The sequence below is a fragment of the Mixophyes fleayi genome, chromosome 6 (genome assembly GCF_038048845.1).
Source record: "Mixophyes fleayi isolate aMixFle1 chromosome 6, aMixFle1.hap1, whole genome shotgun sequence".
NCBI classification, from domain to species: domain Eukaryota; kingdom Metazoa; phylum Chordata; class Amphibia; order Anura; family Limnodynastidae; genus Mixophyes; species Mixophyes fleayi.
The window spans coordinates 192009545-192025787 of NC_134407.1; the positions used below are offsets into that span (position 1 = coordinate 192009545).

Genomic DNA, 16243 nt, shown 5'->3' on the forward strand with positions numbered 1-16243 from the left:
GACTCTTCAGGGAATGGTTTATTTAGGAACTTATCCTCAGTGGAGTGAACAAACTAGTGAGTACAATTACTAAACTGCGGGTTTGAAAAGTGGAGATGTTGCCTATAGCAACCAATCAGGTTCTAGTTGTCATTTTGTAGAATGCACTAAATAAATGAAAGATAGAATCTGATTGGTTGCTATAGGCAACATCTCCACTTTTTCAAAGCCACAGTTTAGTACATATACCTGTTTAGTGTATCTTCATTACTCAAAGCCATTCTCAGCATCCACCTCATGACAATGGCAAGTTTGGTCATACAGTAAACATATTAGTATTTTGGTTATAAAGCCAGACTTCAGGGTGAAATGGGGAGGGGGAATTTGACCTGGATATATAGCAGCCTGTGCTTTACCCTATGATCAATATATTGATGTGAGCTGCACAGACCCACTGTTCTAGTTCTGTGTACTGGATGTAATTCAAAATATCAAATTCCCTAAAGCTTCAGGGGCTAGGTGGCCCCTGGACATTCAGTTTAATTTTCCATTCCGCAACTTATAGATTTCCACTTCTACCACTGGATACCCATTTAGATGAAACTCAGAACTATGGCGAACATGAGTGCAGACATTGTACAAATACAAACTTATGCAGAACGGTGGCTTAGTGGTTAGCTCTTCTGCCTCACAGCACTGGGGTCACGAGTTTGATTCCTAACCATGTCCTTATCTGTGTGGAATTTGTATGTTCTCTGTGTGTTTGTGTTTCCTCTCACACTCCATAAACATATTGTAAGATTAATTGGCTGCTGACAAAACTGATACTAGTCTGTGCCAGAATTTAGTCTGTGTAGGGAATTTAGACATCAGTCCCAAGCAGGGACTGATGTGAGTGACAAATATTCCCTCTATTCTGCGGAATTGGTGGCTCTATATAAATAAATAGTGATGATGATGATGCACTGAGTGGCAGCTTTGTTTTCCTCTGTTTGACTCATTACAGCTTGAATTCTTCAGGACATGGTGTCTGATTCATTAAGGATTTTAACTTGAGAAACTTCTTATTTCAGTCTCCTGGACAAAACCATGTTACAATGCAAGGGGTGCAAATTAGTATTCTGTTTTGCACATACGTTAAATACTGACTGTTTTTTCATGTAGTACACAAATACTTGATAGCTTATTTGTACACTGAAAATTAAAGTTGATATTTGTGTGTTACATGAAAAAACAGTCAGTATTTAACTTATGTGCAAAACAGAATACTAATTTGCACCCCTTGCATTGTAACATGGCTTTGTCCAGGAGACTGAAATAAGAAGTGTCTCAAGTTAAGATACTTAATGAATCAGGCCCATGGACTCAATAAAGTGTCCAGGTGAGCATAGGGATGCAGGTTATGCCCATAGTTTCAAATAGAAAATGGATCTCTTCTTTGAATAGCACATAGCTTATCCCATAGAGGATTTACTGGATTGAGATCTGGTGGGAAGGCTCCCTATTTTGTAGAATAAGCCCATTCACAGCTGGAGATATATTGACCACATGCAGCTATACTGCAGCACACAAGCAGTCTTATCAAGGGACCCAATGTGTGCTGTAAAGACTAAAACTACAACGGTACACCTCCATCAACAGCCCTTATCGCTGACACTCAGCAGAATGGATTCTTAGATTCATAGTCCTATATCATATATACTTAAAATAGTTCTATATCATATCCTGGTTACCCCCACAGTGTGAAACCATCAGACCAGTTGATATATTTACAATCCTCCAGTGTCCAGTATTTACATACCCCAGCATAGGCAAACCGAGGGGGGGGGGGGTTCCAAGTGCCTGGAAACCCCCCTCCAAGCCTAGGGCACTGTATAATTGAGGTGGCTGGACCCTGCTCCCGCTTCACACAGCTCTGCTTGAAAAGAGAAAACTGCGTGCACCTAACAGTAGCGCACGCAATATTGCCCATGTATATTATGGGGATAGGAAGAGTTGGAGAGCAGCCAAGTACTGTCTAAAATTATAGCCATGCCCCCATGCATGCTGGTCACACCCACTGGTGGCGTGGTGTGGAAACCCCCCTCTACAAATCCTGCGTTTGCCACTGCCCAGACTGCTGCAGCAATACCTTCCTATCACAGGCAAAGGAAGAACATGGTAGGGCTGCTAGCTACAATACCCCACCTGTGATAATGTATTCAGCTCCACAGTTGTATTTGTTTATATATGTAACCCATGTTAATGAGAATGTTTATTTATGTTACCAGTGTTAGAGAAATTGTTTAAATAATGTTACCACTAACACTGAAAAATAGTGTTGACATTAGAAATCAGTATGCATCAGGAATATGTTGAGATAAAGAGTGGGAAGGAGTATGATTAGAAACCAAGAAAAGATAAGGGTCAGGTGATAAGGAGCACAAGAGGGTGTGAGAGTAGAGATAGTTTAGTGGAGGAGAACAAGAGAGAAGGGGGAGAACATGTGAGAGGCGTGGAAGAGGAACACTGAGGAGAGTTTAGCAATAACGTATATGAAATGAGAGTATTGTGACAGACTAAGAGGATAGTGATCGATACAAAAGGAGGATAAACTACAGAGAAACTTCAGACCACAAGGATGAGAGATAAGTGTATCAACCCACAGTCCAGTAGTATACAGTATGTGTAGTGCCTACAGTTGTTTATATAACTGAACTACAGTAGTTTCCCTTTCTCTAAAAATATAGAACTGGAATTAGGGATAATAAGACTAATATTTTATTATTTTACTAGTTAATTTCTAATAAACTTTTACTTCACTCACTGTAGTAAGATAATGATCACATCAATATATAATGTCCGTAGTGTCTACATCTGTCTACAGACTTTTGTGTCATCAGTCATTTATTAAACATTAAGGGGCATATTCAATTAGCTTTCTGATTCGCGGTAACGCACGTTACCGCGAAAAGTGCGCGTTCTTGCCGGTATTACGGTACCGCATTAACGCGGATTTTCGTACGCAACCCTATGGGCTGCGAACGAAAATCCACGTTATTGCGGTAACGTGTATTACATTTCGCGGCTGTTCCGGCGCGTTACCGCGATTTTAAAAGCTAATTGAATATGCCCCTATATGTTATGATTCAACAACAACATCTTGCAATTTTAAATAAACTAAGTGAAGTTTAAATTATATGGTTTATAATTTCTTTAGAGATGGATTCGATGAAAGACCATATAATGTGGCAACAATATTGAAAGTAGAAACCGTCTTCATTTGCTGTAGTTTTTTCATTAATTCGAGACATATTGATCAGCATAATTAAATTATAAACAATGCACAAGGAAATTTAGCTGCCTGTACGTGCACCAACCACCATTCAAGGGTGATATATGAACTCTGTGAATATATTGTAAGTATATTTTATAGTAAATGACCAGTGATATCCTACATAGTGTAATAGTATTAAAGTAACTGTTTTTTAAGAAGAATTATTAGTAGAGTAACAATCAAATTTGTCATGTGTAAGCTTAGGGTTGACTATTTATAAATGAGTGATTTAGGGGGTAATATTATATGATCATGAAGATTAGTTAAATTATAAAGATTACATGTTGATTTCTGTATACATTGAATTAATTTATTGGATGTGCTGTATGATATTCACCACTGTTGTTATTGCGTAATAAATACTTTCCATTGCTATAATCAAAAATACACTATATGGACAAAAGTATTCGGACGCTTGACCATTACACCAACAGGGACTGTAATGACATTGTATTCAAATACATATACTTTAATATGGAGTTGGTCCAACTTTTGCAGTGATAACAGCTTCCACTCTTCTTGGAAGGCTTTCCACAAGATGTTGGAGTGATTCAGAATTCTGTGATTCTGTTGGAATTTGTGCCCATTCATTCTATAGAGCATTTATGAGGTCAGGCACTGATGTTGGACGAGAAGGCCTGGCTCGCAGTCTCTGTTCCAGTGCATCCCAAAGGTGTTCGATAGGGTTGAGGTCAGAGCTCTGTGTGGGCCAGTTAAGTTCTTCCACACCAAACTCATCAAACCATGTATTTGTAGTCTTTGCTTTGTGCACTGGGGCACAGTCATGTTAGAATAGAAAAGGGCCTTCCTCAATCTGTTGCCACAAAGTTGGAAGCATAGCATTGTCCAAAATTACTTGGTATGCTGATGCATTAAGATTGCCCTTCACTGGAGATAAGGGGCCTAGCCCAAACCCTGGAAAACAGCCCCATACCATTATCCCTCCTCCACCTAACTTCACAGTTGGTATAATGCAGCCAGGCAGAAACATTTTCCCGGCATCCGTCAAACCCAGATTCACCCATCTGACTGTCAAACAGAGAAGCACGATTCATCACTCTACAGAACACATTTCCACTACTCCACAGTCCAGTGTCACTGTGCTTTACACCACTCCATCCGACGCTTGTCATTGGTCTTGGTGATGTGAGGCTTGCATGCAGTTGCTCCGCCATAAAAACTCATTCCATTAAGCTCCAGCCGCACAGTTTTTGTGCTTACATTAATGCCAGTGGAAGTTCGGAACTCTTCAGCTATGGAATCAGTAGAGTGTTGGCGAGCTTTACGCACCATGCGCCTTAGCAGTCGTTGACCCCGCTCTGTGATTTTACGTGGTCTTCTGCTTTGTGGCTCAGCTGCTGTTGTTCCTAAATGTTTCCACTTTCTAATAATATCACTTATAGTTGACCGTGGAATATCGAGCAGGGATGAAATTTCACGAACCGTCTTATTACAAAGGGGGCATCCTCCTATCACAGTACCACGCTTGAAGTCACTAATGTTTGCAAATGGAGAATGCATGGCTAGGTGCTTGATTTTATACACCTCTGGCAACTGGTCTGATTGAAACACCTCAATTAAATAATTAACAGGTGTGGCCAAATACTTTTGTCCACATAGTGTACAATATAACTCATATTTTTGGTTGTCCTCATGAATCAATCATCTATCAGGGAACTGTAGCTAGGAGTTTTCTGAATCACCCATGGTACTTATATCTCAAGTATTTACCCTAAGTGTAGTGTAGATTCAGGTGGAGGCACTAACCACTCAATAATAAAATGGTGTTACATATGGGATGAGCAGGTGTACATAATAATGTGGTCATTCAATATAGATGAGACTCAATACAGAGACACACACATATAGATGAGCCACAGTACCAGGAGCAAATGCAGGATTTGTAGAGGGTGGCTTCCACACCATGCCGCCAGTGGGTGTGAGAAGCATGCATGGAGGCGTGGCTATAATTTTAGACAGTGCTTGGCTGCTCTCCAACTCTTCCTATCCCTATAATATAACATTGCAATGCTGCGTGTACTACTGTTAGGTGCACGCAGCTCTCCTTTTTCAAGCAGAGCCATGTGAAGCGGTGGCAGGGTTCAGCCGCCTCAATTATACAGTGCCCGGGGCTTGGATGGGGGGTTTTCTAATGCCTGGAAATCCACCCTCATTTTGCCTATGAGTACAGAGACACACACATATAGATGAGGCACAGTACAGAAACACACACATAGGATGAGACATAGTAGAGACACACATATAGATGAGGCACAGTACAAAGACACACATATAGATGAGACATAGTATAGAGACACACACATATAGATAAGACACAGTACAGAGGCACATGTATAGGTAAGGCAAAGTACAGAGACACACATGATCCTGTGTGAGGTTTACATTTTTAGAATTTTGGGGGTGAGATCAGGGTAAACTTAAAGCTAAAGTTTTTATGCCCTAACTACAAAACTTGAACAAGCATAGACTTAGATTAGATCATGAGTGTATGTCTTGTCCAGATTTAAGTCTTAGGCAAATGTTAGACCTCCCCGCCACTGCGTTAAATGAGAGTGATACAGACCCCAAAAACATTGTGTCAGCAGTCCCATAGATTTTCTGAACAATCAGGCGTTCCATTTTGGGGTATCCTGAAGTAATCTATTGCTAATTATTGGAAAGCTGTCTCTCCATACCAGTGACTAGCTGCTGTAGTCACAGTTGTCCATTGACAAGCAAAAGACTACTTTAATGGTTCCTGATATACGCCTACATGTTTGAAAAAATATTCTGAGCTGCTGACATCAATTCTCAATCCAGACAACCCACAAAGCTTTCATTTAAGGAAATAGTGGGAGTAGCAATGGAGTAATCCTCACCTGACCACTACATGGCGGAAGGAGGCCACTAATTAAAGTGAGGGGCAAATGTGGAAAGCCCTCTAATAATATTGTTACTGATGCTTGTTGCATATGTCTTTTTCTTAATAGTGTAAAAAATATAATTTTTGCATTCAATTTTTGTAGTTTTATTATCCCTAAGACATGTATGAGATACCCTGGAGGTAGACATATCACAGCTAGGGAAGCCCAGCATTCCATGAAACACGCATCCGAGCTCAGACTATACACAGGACACAGAGTACAAGTGGAGATTGCTTATACATCTGCTCACATACAGTACAGTACAGAGGATATAGCACTATCACACTTCCCACATAAGGTACATTAAATCACATAAAATCTCCTTCATATTGGTGACCTTAAATAATTCTGCTGCTACCTCGTTGATTTGGTTACTTTTGCTCTGGGACCGGTAGACTCCCCCGTTCTTGCAGAATTGAGAGGATTTCCAGTGTGGCTGCATCTGCATGTAAATGACAGCTCAGCCCCCCCCCCCTCCCTCCCCCTTCCTGCAGTGTCCTCTCTGGATATAGGTTTCTGGAGCATCATCCTTACTCAGGGGGGAACAGCTATGCCTCTAGAATACACGATGAAGTGATTCCTTCCCAAGGGGTGGACGAGACAGGAAATATGAGAACGATCAAAGTGAAGGAAAGGAAAGAATGGGGGAATGGGGAATGAGGTAGTATATCACTCTGTACTATGATATACACATACAAGTACATGACATTTCTGAATTTGTACAAGAATGGCATGTCAGACTTGTCTAGCAATCTACCTTCACTATCATTCACTGCAATTAATGCACAGTCACTTGATGCAAGGTCAACATGTCCATATGCATAGGTGTAAACTGCCCATTGGACTGCATCCAGCAATACATTTTTACAATCAGAATGTTCTACAGTAACACAATCTGGCCTTTATTAAGAGATTGGGGGGATAAAAGTTGATGTTAACACAGAAGCTGTTTCTCTTGGAGGCAGATTCATAGAGGTTTTGCTATTTTAATCAGAATTGATTAATGGGTCAGATGAAGTGATTGGGATTTGTGACCTGTTGCAAATGTAACCAGTCAATTTTCAAATTAGCAACTTGCAGGGTGTCCCCATCATTAAAATTACAAAATTTAATAATTCATTAAATTCGGCACGATATGGTTGTCAACTGGACCCCTGTGAATACCTGCAGGTCGGTCCCGTGGAAAAATTGTAAATTGTAAAGATAGGAGAGTCATTATGCTAGATTATCATTAGAAGAGAGGTGATTTCTAAAGTGAGGACCACTGAACCTCTGATAATCCCTGAAATTGAGCTACACTGTACCTGTTATTAAAATAAAGCAAGATGAATTGCCCTGTAAACCTGATTAACTGTTATCTGCAGGGACGTGTATAGACACCCGTCTAATGAAGGTGTTCGTTGAATAGATAAGAGCTGAAATAATACTGTTTAATGACCTGCGCCTAATACACAATACAGCAGAATATTCAGGGATCTGAAAATAATAACAACCATTTGTGGATCGAGGAGAGGAAGAGCTTGGAAGTGTTGAGTCCAGAGAAGACATGTACCTGTCCTTATCTCCTATGTTTAATTCTCTCAGTGTCACTCATGCAATCCCATTCAGCAGAACCTGGAGCTGATCAACCAGACAGAGAGATCTAGGGAATTCCCATATTTCGTATCACTCTGTGTTTCCCATTCCCTTTCACACTCTCTAAATACCTCTTTCCAGAATATTTTCATTTATCCCCCCCCCCCTTTCCCATTTCAGTGTCTCTATTTGTCCCCCATCTTCCTCTCTCTCCTCTGCCTGTCCCCCTCCCTCCCTCTCTCTCTCTCTCTCTCACCCTCCCTCTCTCTCTCTCTCTCTGTGCATGGGGCTGTGAGTGTGCGCGCTGACAGATCTCTGCACTGCAGCCTCCTCCTCCTCCTCCTCTCTCTGTCTCTCCCTCTCACACACACTGAGCATCGCTGCAGTATTAGGCATCAGTCCCTGGTACAGAAGAAAAGGGAACCCGAGAGAGATTGGGAGAGGGAGCAGCGCAGGAGAGGATGCTGAATAACCTGACAGAGTGTGAGGAAGGAGAGGGGGGCACCAGTCAAGGTAAGTGGTGGAATCTGACAACAGGGAGGTGGAGGGGGGTGGGGGGGTGTAGGAGAGGGGGGAGCTAATTCTCCGCAGTGCTGCTTCTGAAGTGGGGGGCGGTAGTGACCAGACAGGGGAAAGTGGGGCCCTTATCATATGTTCAGTTTATAGCCCATTCATAAAACACAGGGGGGCCAAACGGTTGTTGAATAACATATGCATTGCCCAAAAAGAGGACCAATCAACTCGGGGCCTGGATACCCCTCCTGCACCCTCAGTACCACACACTGTTGCACTTGCTCCCTCTACCACTGCATCCACATAAAACATGACTAAATCTGCACCGTCTACCCCTAAATCTGCAGAGCACCTTTAGCTACTTATGACCCCCGTGTCACTGCAGTCCCAATGCTACATGCTGATACCTTACATACACTTCTGCATTGAAACAGAGTTTCTGTTGGGAATAGATCTGCATTTCCTTGCACAGCACTCTTTATTTCCCAATGACACCCCCCTGGCTGCTGCATGTATACTGCAAATGGCTTTTATAGACCTGTGCCCGTAAATCTTTGTCCTCTTACCAAAACATATCGGCTCAACATGTCCAGTAACTGTAACTGATTGCTTTAACCTACAACCACATCCCCCCCCCCCCCCCCCACCTGTAAGACTGCGCACACTGGCCATCAGATTGCCATATCTGCTTAAGCACTCTCCTCTGCAAACTGACCCATATTGCTATATCACCCTGGTCTAGTACTGCATACATCTCATAGCTAATTCTACACAGCACCACTCACTCGTCCTTACTGCCCAGTGGGTATATGTGCCACAGTGTCTCTCTGTGCCTGCTGAGCATGCCACTCCGCACTGACCTGTGCCCCCTGGTGCCCTCCCCCAGTGGGTGACCTCTTTTCTCACTCATGCTTTCTCACTGACATGATGTCTGTTTACTTTTCACATCCCGTGTGACATCCGATCAGCATAGCGCCAGCTCGATTATATCCACAGCCTCAGTGGTGCATGCTCACTGCATCTTCCCATCATCCACGCAATCTCACTCATACACTTACTAAACCACCCGTGTATTGCTTCCCAGACCTTACCCTGGTTTGTATTCTCCGTTTATCACTGCTGCCTCTCTGTCTCCCCACATAATCACTGCATTCGCTGTCATTTCCACTGCATCACAAGTACAGCCATTTTCACACAGAATCACAGAATCATTGGTGCAACTTTTTTCAGATTCGGTTGAGCTTCTGCCATTCAATCAGGTTTACTAAGATCCTCTTCTATATCAGTATTTAAGGGGAGATGGCCATGGAAAAAATGAGTTCTGTACTTTAAGGTATGGTCTAAGGTCTGTAATGACCACTTTTTTTTCAACAGATTTTATTTGTAACTTTCATTAGTTACAAAAAAATAATAATATTACAAATATTAATCACCAGAAACAAGAGACACAGACACACTCACTCTTCATATAATCTGTCATTATATGCCATTAGACCTTTAACAGCTCATGATGCTGCTCCAATCCACCCTTTTTATGTATTTGGGAATCCATGTGAGGCACATTTTCATTTATAGCATGACAGGGAGTAATGTATCATTTTTTTTTATCCATTGAGAGATTGTTGGAGCCGTTTGGATGCCACCAATTTAACAAGACAACCTTCCAAGCATAAACCATAAGTGTTGTAACAGTATCCGTTCTGCTGTTATTGAAAGCAGATCTTCCATGTGCCCAGGAGACACACAGCATCAAGGGATCCTAATTTGTCATGTACTATATCATCATCATCACCATCATTTATTTATATAGAGCCACTAATTTTGCAGTGCTGTCCAGAGGAGATCTGTCACCCACATCAGACCAGTACTTGTTGTCTGTGGGCATTCCCAAATGAACTAAGTACATAGTACTCTCACCCTAGTCTGTGGTCAGTATACCCATAGCCTTGAGTTTGAGAGGGATGTAAATCCACTTGACCTGAATAAAATGACCCCTTTCCATAATAACTGCACTGAGTGAATTAGAAGATATGAGCCTTTGACCAACGTTACAAAAATAAAATGTTGAGTTAATATTTTTCTCTTGGATTCACTGGTTTGGAATCAATGAGTCTACTGGCCCACTGCATTTCTGCATAGCAGATAATTCTCATATCTCGTGCTCCAATCACTCAATTAGTACTGACTGCATAGGTTAAAGTCCACTTTATCTGCTAATTAGTTATACTATAAATTATATATGTATTTTTTATAATAATCTCTTTAACCTACAATAATCTGTTGAATATACTACTGTTCTGGATAAACAACCACAACAATATTCCTTCCATGCACATTAACAATTATATTATGTTTGCAGTTTGTTTTAGGTTTATTCATTTATTGTGAATGTATTTAATGAGACCATCCATTTAATTGACTAAACAGTAACTTGGGGAATTTCCTTCTTTGAAATTGTTGGAATCTTTGCGTTTTTAATTATCAAAAATATATCACCCCCTTTAATTCAGAACTCAAGTTACACACTGCCTGCATACTGAGAATCCATATTTGTGTCTTTTTTTAATGTCTTGTAAATATGGATTTAAGGTATTTGGCCAAACATTAAAGTTCACCATATACAGCCATAGCAACAGGACTAAAGGCCTTGAAAAATATATCAAACATTTTTTTCCCCTAAGAACATAATTATGGTACTGGTCGAAGTTTCTGCCAAATTATGGTTACACACTTGGCAATCAATTTATACTATAGAGAAGTAACAATTTTTGCATCAATATGGTCGTACGTTATACATCAACAGCAACAAAAATGTCACTATCCATAAAATATAAATTATTTACAAAATGTAGTCTTTAATAAATATCAACATAAGCAGAAACAGAATGACTATGTACGCAGGTATTATTATTATTACCATTTATTTATATAGCGCCACTAATTCCGCAGAGCTGTACAGAGAACTCACTCACATCAGTCCCTGCCCCATTGGGGCTTATAGTCTAAATTCCCTAACATACACACTGACAGTCACAGAAAGTCAGACACAGACAGACACACAGACTAGGGTCAATTTGTTAGCAGCCTTTTAACCTACCACCTGTTAAATCAATTTGCGGGTGCCTGAGGGCTGATGCAAATAAACACTGATGAAGATGGCGGTCGCCAGCACTAGCAACCCGCTTCTGATTGGCTGATGGCGAATTCACCTCTGAAGCTGATTGGTGCTTTCGTCATTGACAGTGCATATATTCTAGGAGTTTGAGGGTGTTTTTTTTTAAAAAAAAAATGTTTTCGCCTACTTTCTTGTTCGTGAGACGGAATATTATATCTGCTGTGTATCAAGCCTTATAGCGAATGTGTTTTGCTACCAAAACAAATTCAAACAACTGTTTCCTGTGCTTATGTACTGGTTGTGTGTATGCATAGGGGGGGCTTTGTATGCTTGACATAAACCTGGCGTATTTGCTAGAGGTACAGAGCTGGATACATCTTGCGCTGTGTGCGCCCAGCATATGGCCATAAATATGCTATTTTGAGCAGAAATTTAAGCTGCTTTCTTTTTAGCGGAAATTACTCCCAACGTGCTCCAATTCTCCGTAAGGCCCTAGGTGGCGTTGTATGGATGTGTAGAGCATTAGCGAGCTATTCATCTGTTTTAGGACTACATTAATAGTTTTCTGTGGAAACTTATGGGCATCACTGAAGCTAAGAACACAAGCTGGTGTCCAGAACTGCAGTACAGTTCTGGGTACCACTCTATAAAAAAGATATATTGGAACTAGAAAGGGTTCAGAGAAGGGCGACAAATTTGATAAAGGGTATGGAGTCATTAAGTTATGAGGAATGGTTAGCTAGTTTAGGAGATTACTCTAGAAAAGAGGCATCTAAGGGGAGATATGATTACTATGTACAAATATATTAAGGGTCAATACAGAGAACTTTCATGGGAACTTTTTACCCCAAGGACCATACACAGGACACGCGGTCACCCCCTAAGGTTAGAGGAGAGGAAGTTTCACAACCAGCAAAGGAAGGGGTTCTTTACAGTAAGGGCAGTCAAGATATGGAATTCATTGCCAGGGAAGGTTGTGATGGCAGATTCAATAGATATGTTTAAGAAAGGGTTAGACACATTTTTAGCGGAAAAGTTTATCCTGGGATACGACCGTTAATTAAAATGAAGGATAGTAGTGGATATAGGGTAAAAATAGGACTGCAATATTGAGTCTGGGGGGATTTTTCCCAATTGAAACAGATTGGCGGTTGCCTACTCTGGATCAATTTCAAATATAAGTGCAGGATCGAAGGAGATCCAAAATAGGTTGAACTTGATGGACTGGTGTCTTTTTTCAACCTCATCAACTATGTTACTACGTTAAGAATAGACACACTGGAGTAACGTGCCTTACAATACGTACAATGTTCAGAGCGGGCTGCAGCTAGCCGGCAATCCATGTAGCCAGCCCAGGAGTCAAACAGTCCTTCTGATCCAATAGCCCTATTGTTTTATCCATTTTCTGCTCTTGGGAACTAGGGGGTATACATATGTAAGTGACAATCACTGAGAGCTTTGTAATCATGATGAAAGTAAAGGCTTAGGTTTGTATAGAGAGTATATCGGAAGAGCAGCCCGTGGGGAAGAAGATCAGGCTTATTTTATTGAGCCGGAATTTTATGAGCTGTGTTACCATACTGATAATAGTTCTGTAATGTGTTACCCACAGCGATGGAGCATAGTGCTACATTGGACACATAGCGCCGAGAGACGATCATTCGGTTCCTATTTTTCACCTCTCGCTTTTATTTGCTCACAGAAACAAATACTTGATCGCAAGCTGTAGAGTACAAAGAAAATTACCTCGTTTAGAGCCAAGTACCTTAGTAATTAATGACCAACGATAATACTTACAAGTGGGCACATTTAGAAAACGTTTGTTAAGACATTGAAATGCTTAGAATTAGTTTATGAAATAAATAGCTCACACAAGTCTTGTCAATTCCTACTTGGTGGTTAGAATGAAAGTCTTCATAATGAGGACAGGAAAATGGACTATTTGGAAATGTGGAGGAATTTCCTACTAAAGTGGACTATTAGGGGCATATTCAATTGTTGCCGTTTTCCGCGGCGTAAAAAGTATTACCGTTATTACGGTAATACTAAGCCGGATTTCAGCTCACAGCTCCCTGAGCCGCGAGCTGAAATCCAGCGTGAAAGGTACCGTAATAACGGTATTTACGCGCACTATTACCGTAATGACGGTAATAGTGCGTGTGCCGTTTTACTTTTCAGTGTAACACCAACAATTGAATATGCCCCTTATAGTGATATTGAAAAGATTGAGAATTAACAAGTTGATACACTGTACAATTAAGAGAAAGGAATAATGGAAATACTGGTGAAAAAATGTATAGAGGTAGGGGAAAGATTTTGAAAAGGGTCTGTATAATGATGGGCTCTTGGGTGATAAGGATGATGATGATCATGATTAAGAATTGCATGAGGACTAGGAAAACTTAACCTGAGGGCTTATATTGTAACAGAGGTATTGTTACAGAAAACTTCAAAGTGATGTACTAGACCAGGCATCGTTAACCCCTATCTCTCTAGCTATTGTGGATTTAAAAGTCCCAGCATGATTGTGAGTCAGAAAGCGTATGTCAAATTTGAAGATAGTCTTGTGGTGCTGTAAAGGAATTTCCTAATGACAATGGCAGGATTTTTATGATGAAGCGTCTGTTTTGAGAAGGTGTTGGCTGGTAAATTGTAAGTTGCTGTCGGTAGGATAGCAATGAGGTGTCTAAACTCAGCCTATAAAAATCTGGAATTTATTAGTATATAACCATTACAATTTAAAACAAGTTATTTGCATATATTGATATGTAACATAAGTCCCAATTTATCAAGTTGTCTTAAATGTAAATATCTATCTGTCTATCTATCTATTCCATATCTATCTATCTATCTATTCTATAGCTATCTATTTTATTATTATTATTATTATCTTTGACTTATAAGGCGCCACAAAGGGTCCGCAGCGCCGTACATTACATATACAGAAAACAGAACCAAGACACAACATGATACACAAATATATACAAACAAAGGTGACAGGGTAAAGCAAATCAGATTATATCTGACAGATAGTGAAAGGGATAGTAGAAATCAGCAAGAAGAAGGCTGAAGATTAATAAAACAAATTATCTATCTATCTATCTATCTATCTATCTATCTATCTATCTGTCTGTCTGTCTGTCTGTCTGTCTGTCTGTCTGTCTATCTATCTATCTGTCTGTCTGTCTGTCTTTCTATCTATCTATCTATCTATCTATCTTTTTTTGCAGGTGGGAATTAAAATGGCAATTTAATTCAAGGCAAAACCCTGTGTGTTGGGGTGGAAAATATATAGTTACCAACCCCACATGCCAGGTTTTTAATTAAAATGCCGTAGAGTGTTTAACTCAATAACAAGTGACTGTATGATGTTGTTGATGGAGATACTGTTGATGATTATCAGGTACTCTGAATATTGATGATGGTGATAGTAAGGCACTGTATGGTGATGGCGTGGATGAATTGATGATGATCAAGAGCTGTAGAATGTTGATAATGAGTGGCGTTATGATTTGGTTGATAGCCGATGCGCTGCATTGATGGTGAAGTACTGCTGAATGTGAATGTTGGTGATGATGGCCGGGAATTATAACATACTGGTGAAATGCTGTATACTGTTATATTCATTATGATCCTTTGGTCTTGTGCAGTAGTGTTGAATATGATGGTGGAATGCTATAGGATCCTGATAATTGTCATAGTAATATTGAAATGGAGTTTATTTTGAAAATGAAATATAATGTTGATATTGGTATTGATGAGGGTCTACATGTAGGAGACACCTTGCTATTAAATGTTGATGTTTGTGATGATGATATCTTATGATATTGATAATGGTGGAGTGCTGAAGGATACGGATGTTGATAATAATGGTGGAAGGCTTAATGATGAGGCTGTTGGTGAAGGTGTCATTCTGTAGGATGTTGATGACGACAATCATTTTTTTTTTTTACCGAACTTCTGAGCATGTTTATACACAGACACAAACACATATCATGAGGTGACATAATTACAGTCACCAAGAGAATAATGTTAATTATGACAAGAGGAACTAAAATGAGTAATAAAATTGTAATTACAAGGAGAGTAAGGACACTGACTAGTATTTGGCTTTTAGACATATGTTCATAATGACGGGACAGCAGTGAACAAAATGGGTAAAGGATAAGGCTGAGTGCTAATATACAAGTCACATAATTCTAGGGTGACTTTTAATATCCCTTTCATTTAACAGCAGGGGCACATTGTTGTTTATAATATACAAGTTGAAATAAAACAAGTTTGTTGAATGAAGTGACCTTCAGATGCACATGTGTTTACCTTTACTGGCAGTTTTACATTCCAGAATTCATTCTTCTACACTGGCAGTTTTAGGTTCCATGCTTCCATTGTTCTACACTGGCAGTTTTAGGTTCCATGCTTCCATTGTCCTACACTGGCAGTTTTACATTCCAGAATTCATTCTTCTACACTGGCAGTTTTAGGTTCCATGCTTCCATTGTTCTACACTGGCAGTTTTAGGTTCCATGCTTCCATTGTCCTACACTGGCAGTTTTACATTCCAGAATTCCATTCTTATACACCTTGCAGTTTTACATTCCACCATTCATTCTTCTTCACTGGCAGTTTTACATTCCACCATTTATTCTTTTTCATTGGCAGTTTTACATTCCACCATTCATTCTTCTTCACTGGCAGTTTTACATTCCACCATTCATTCTTCTTCACTGGCAGTTTTACATTCCACCATTCATTCTTCTTCACTGGCAGTTTTACATTCCACCATTCATTCTTCTTCACTGGCAGTTTTGCAACCCAGAA

At 40.1% G+C, this 16243-nt stretch overlaps 1 protein-coding gene across 2 annotated transcripts in view; it reads left to right on the forward strand.

Moving 5' to 3' along the window:
* The first annotated feature begins 8098 nt into the window (after positions 1 to 8098).
* SLC12A5 (solute carrier family 12 member 5) overlaps positions 8099 to 16243 on the forward strand; it is a 60121-nt gene continuing 51976 nt past the window's right edge. For both annotated transcript variants that reach the window (XM_075177721.1, XM_075177722.1), the window contains exon 1: positions 8099 to 8307. In XM_075177721.1, the coding sequence (XP_075033822.1) occupies positions 8256 to 8307 (52 nt within the window). In that variant the 5' untranslated portion in view covers positions 8099 to 8255. The remainder of the gene's footprint in view (positions 8308 to 16243) is intronic.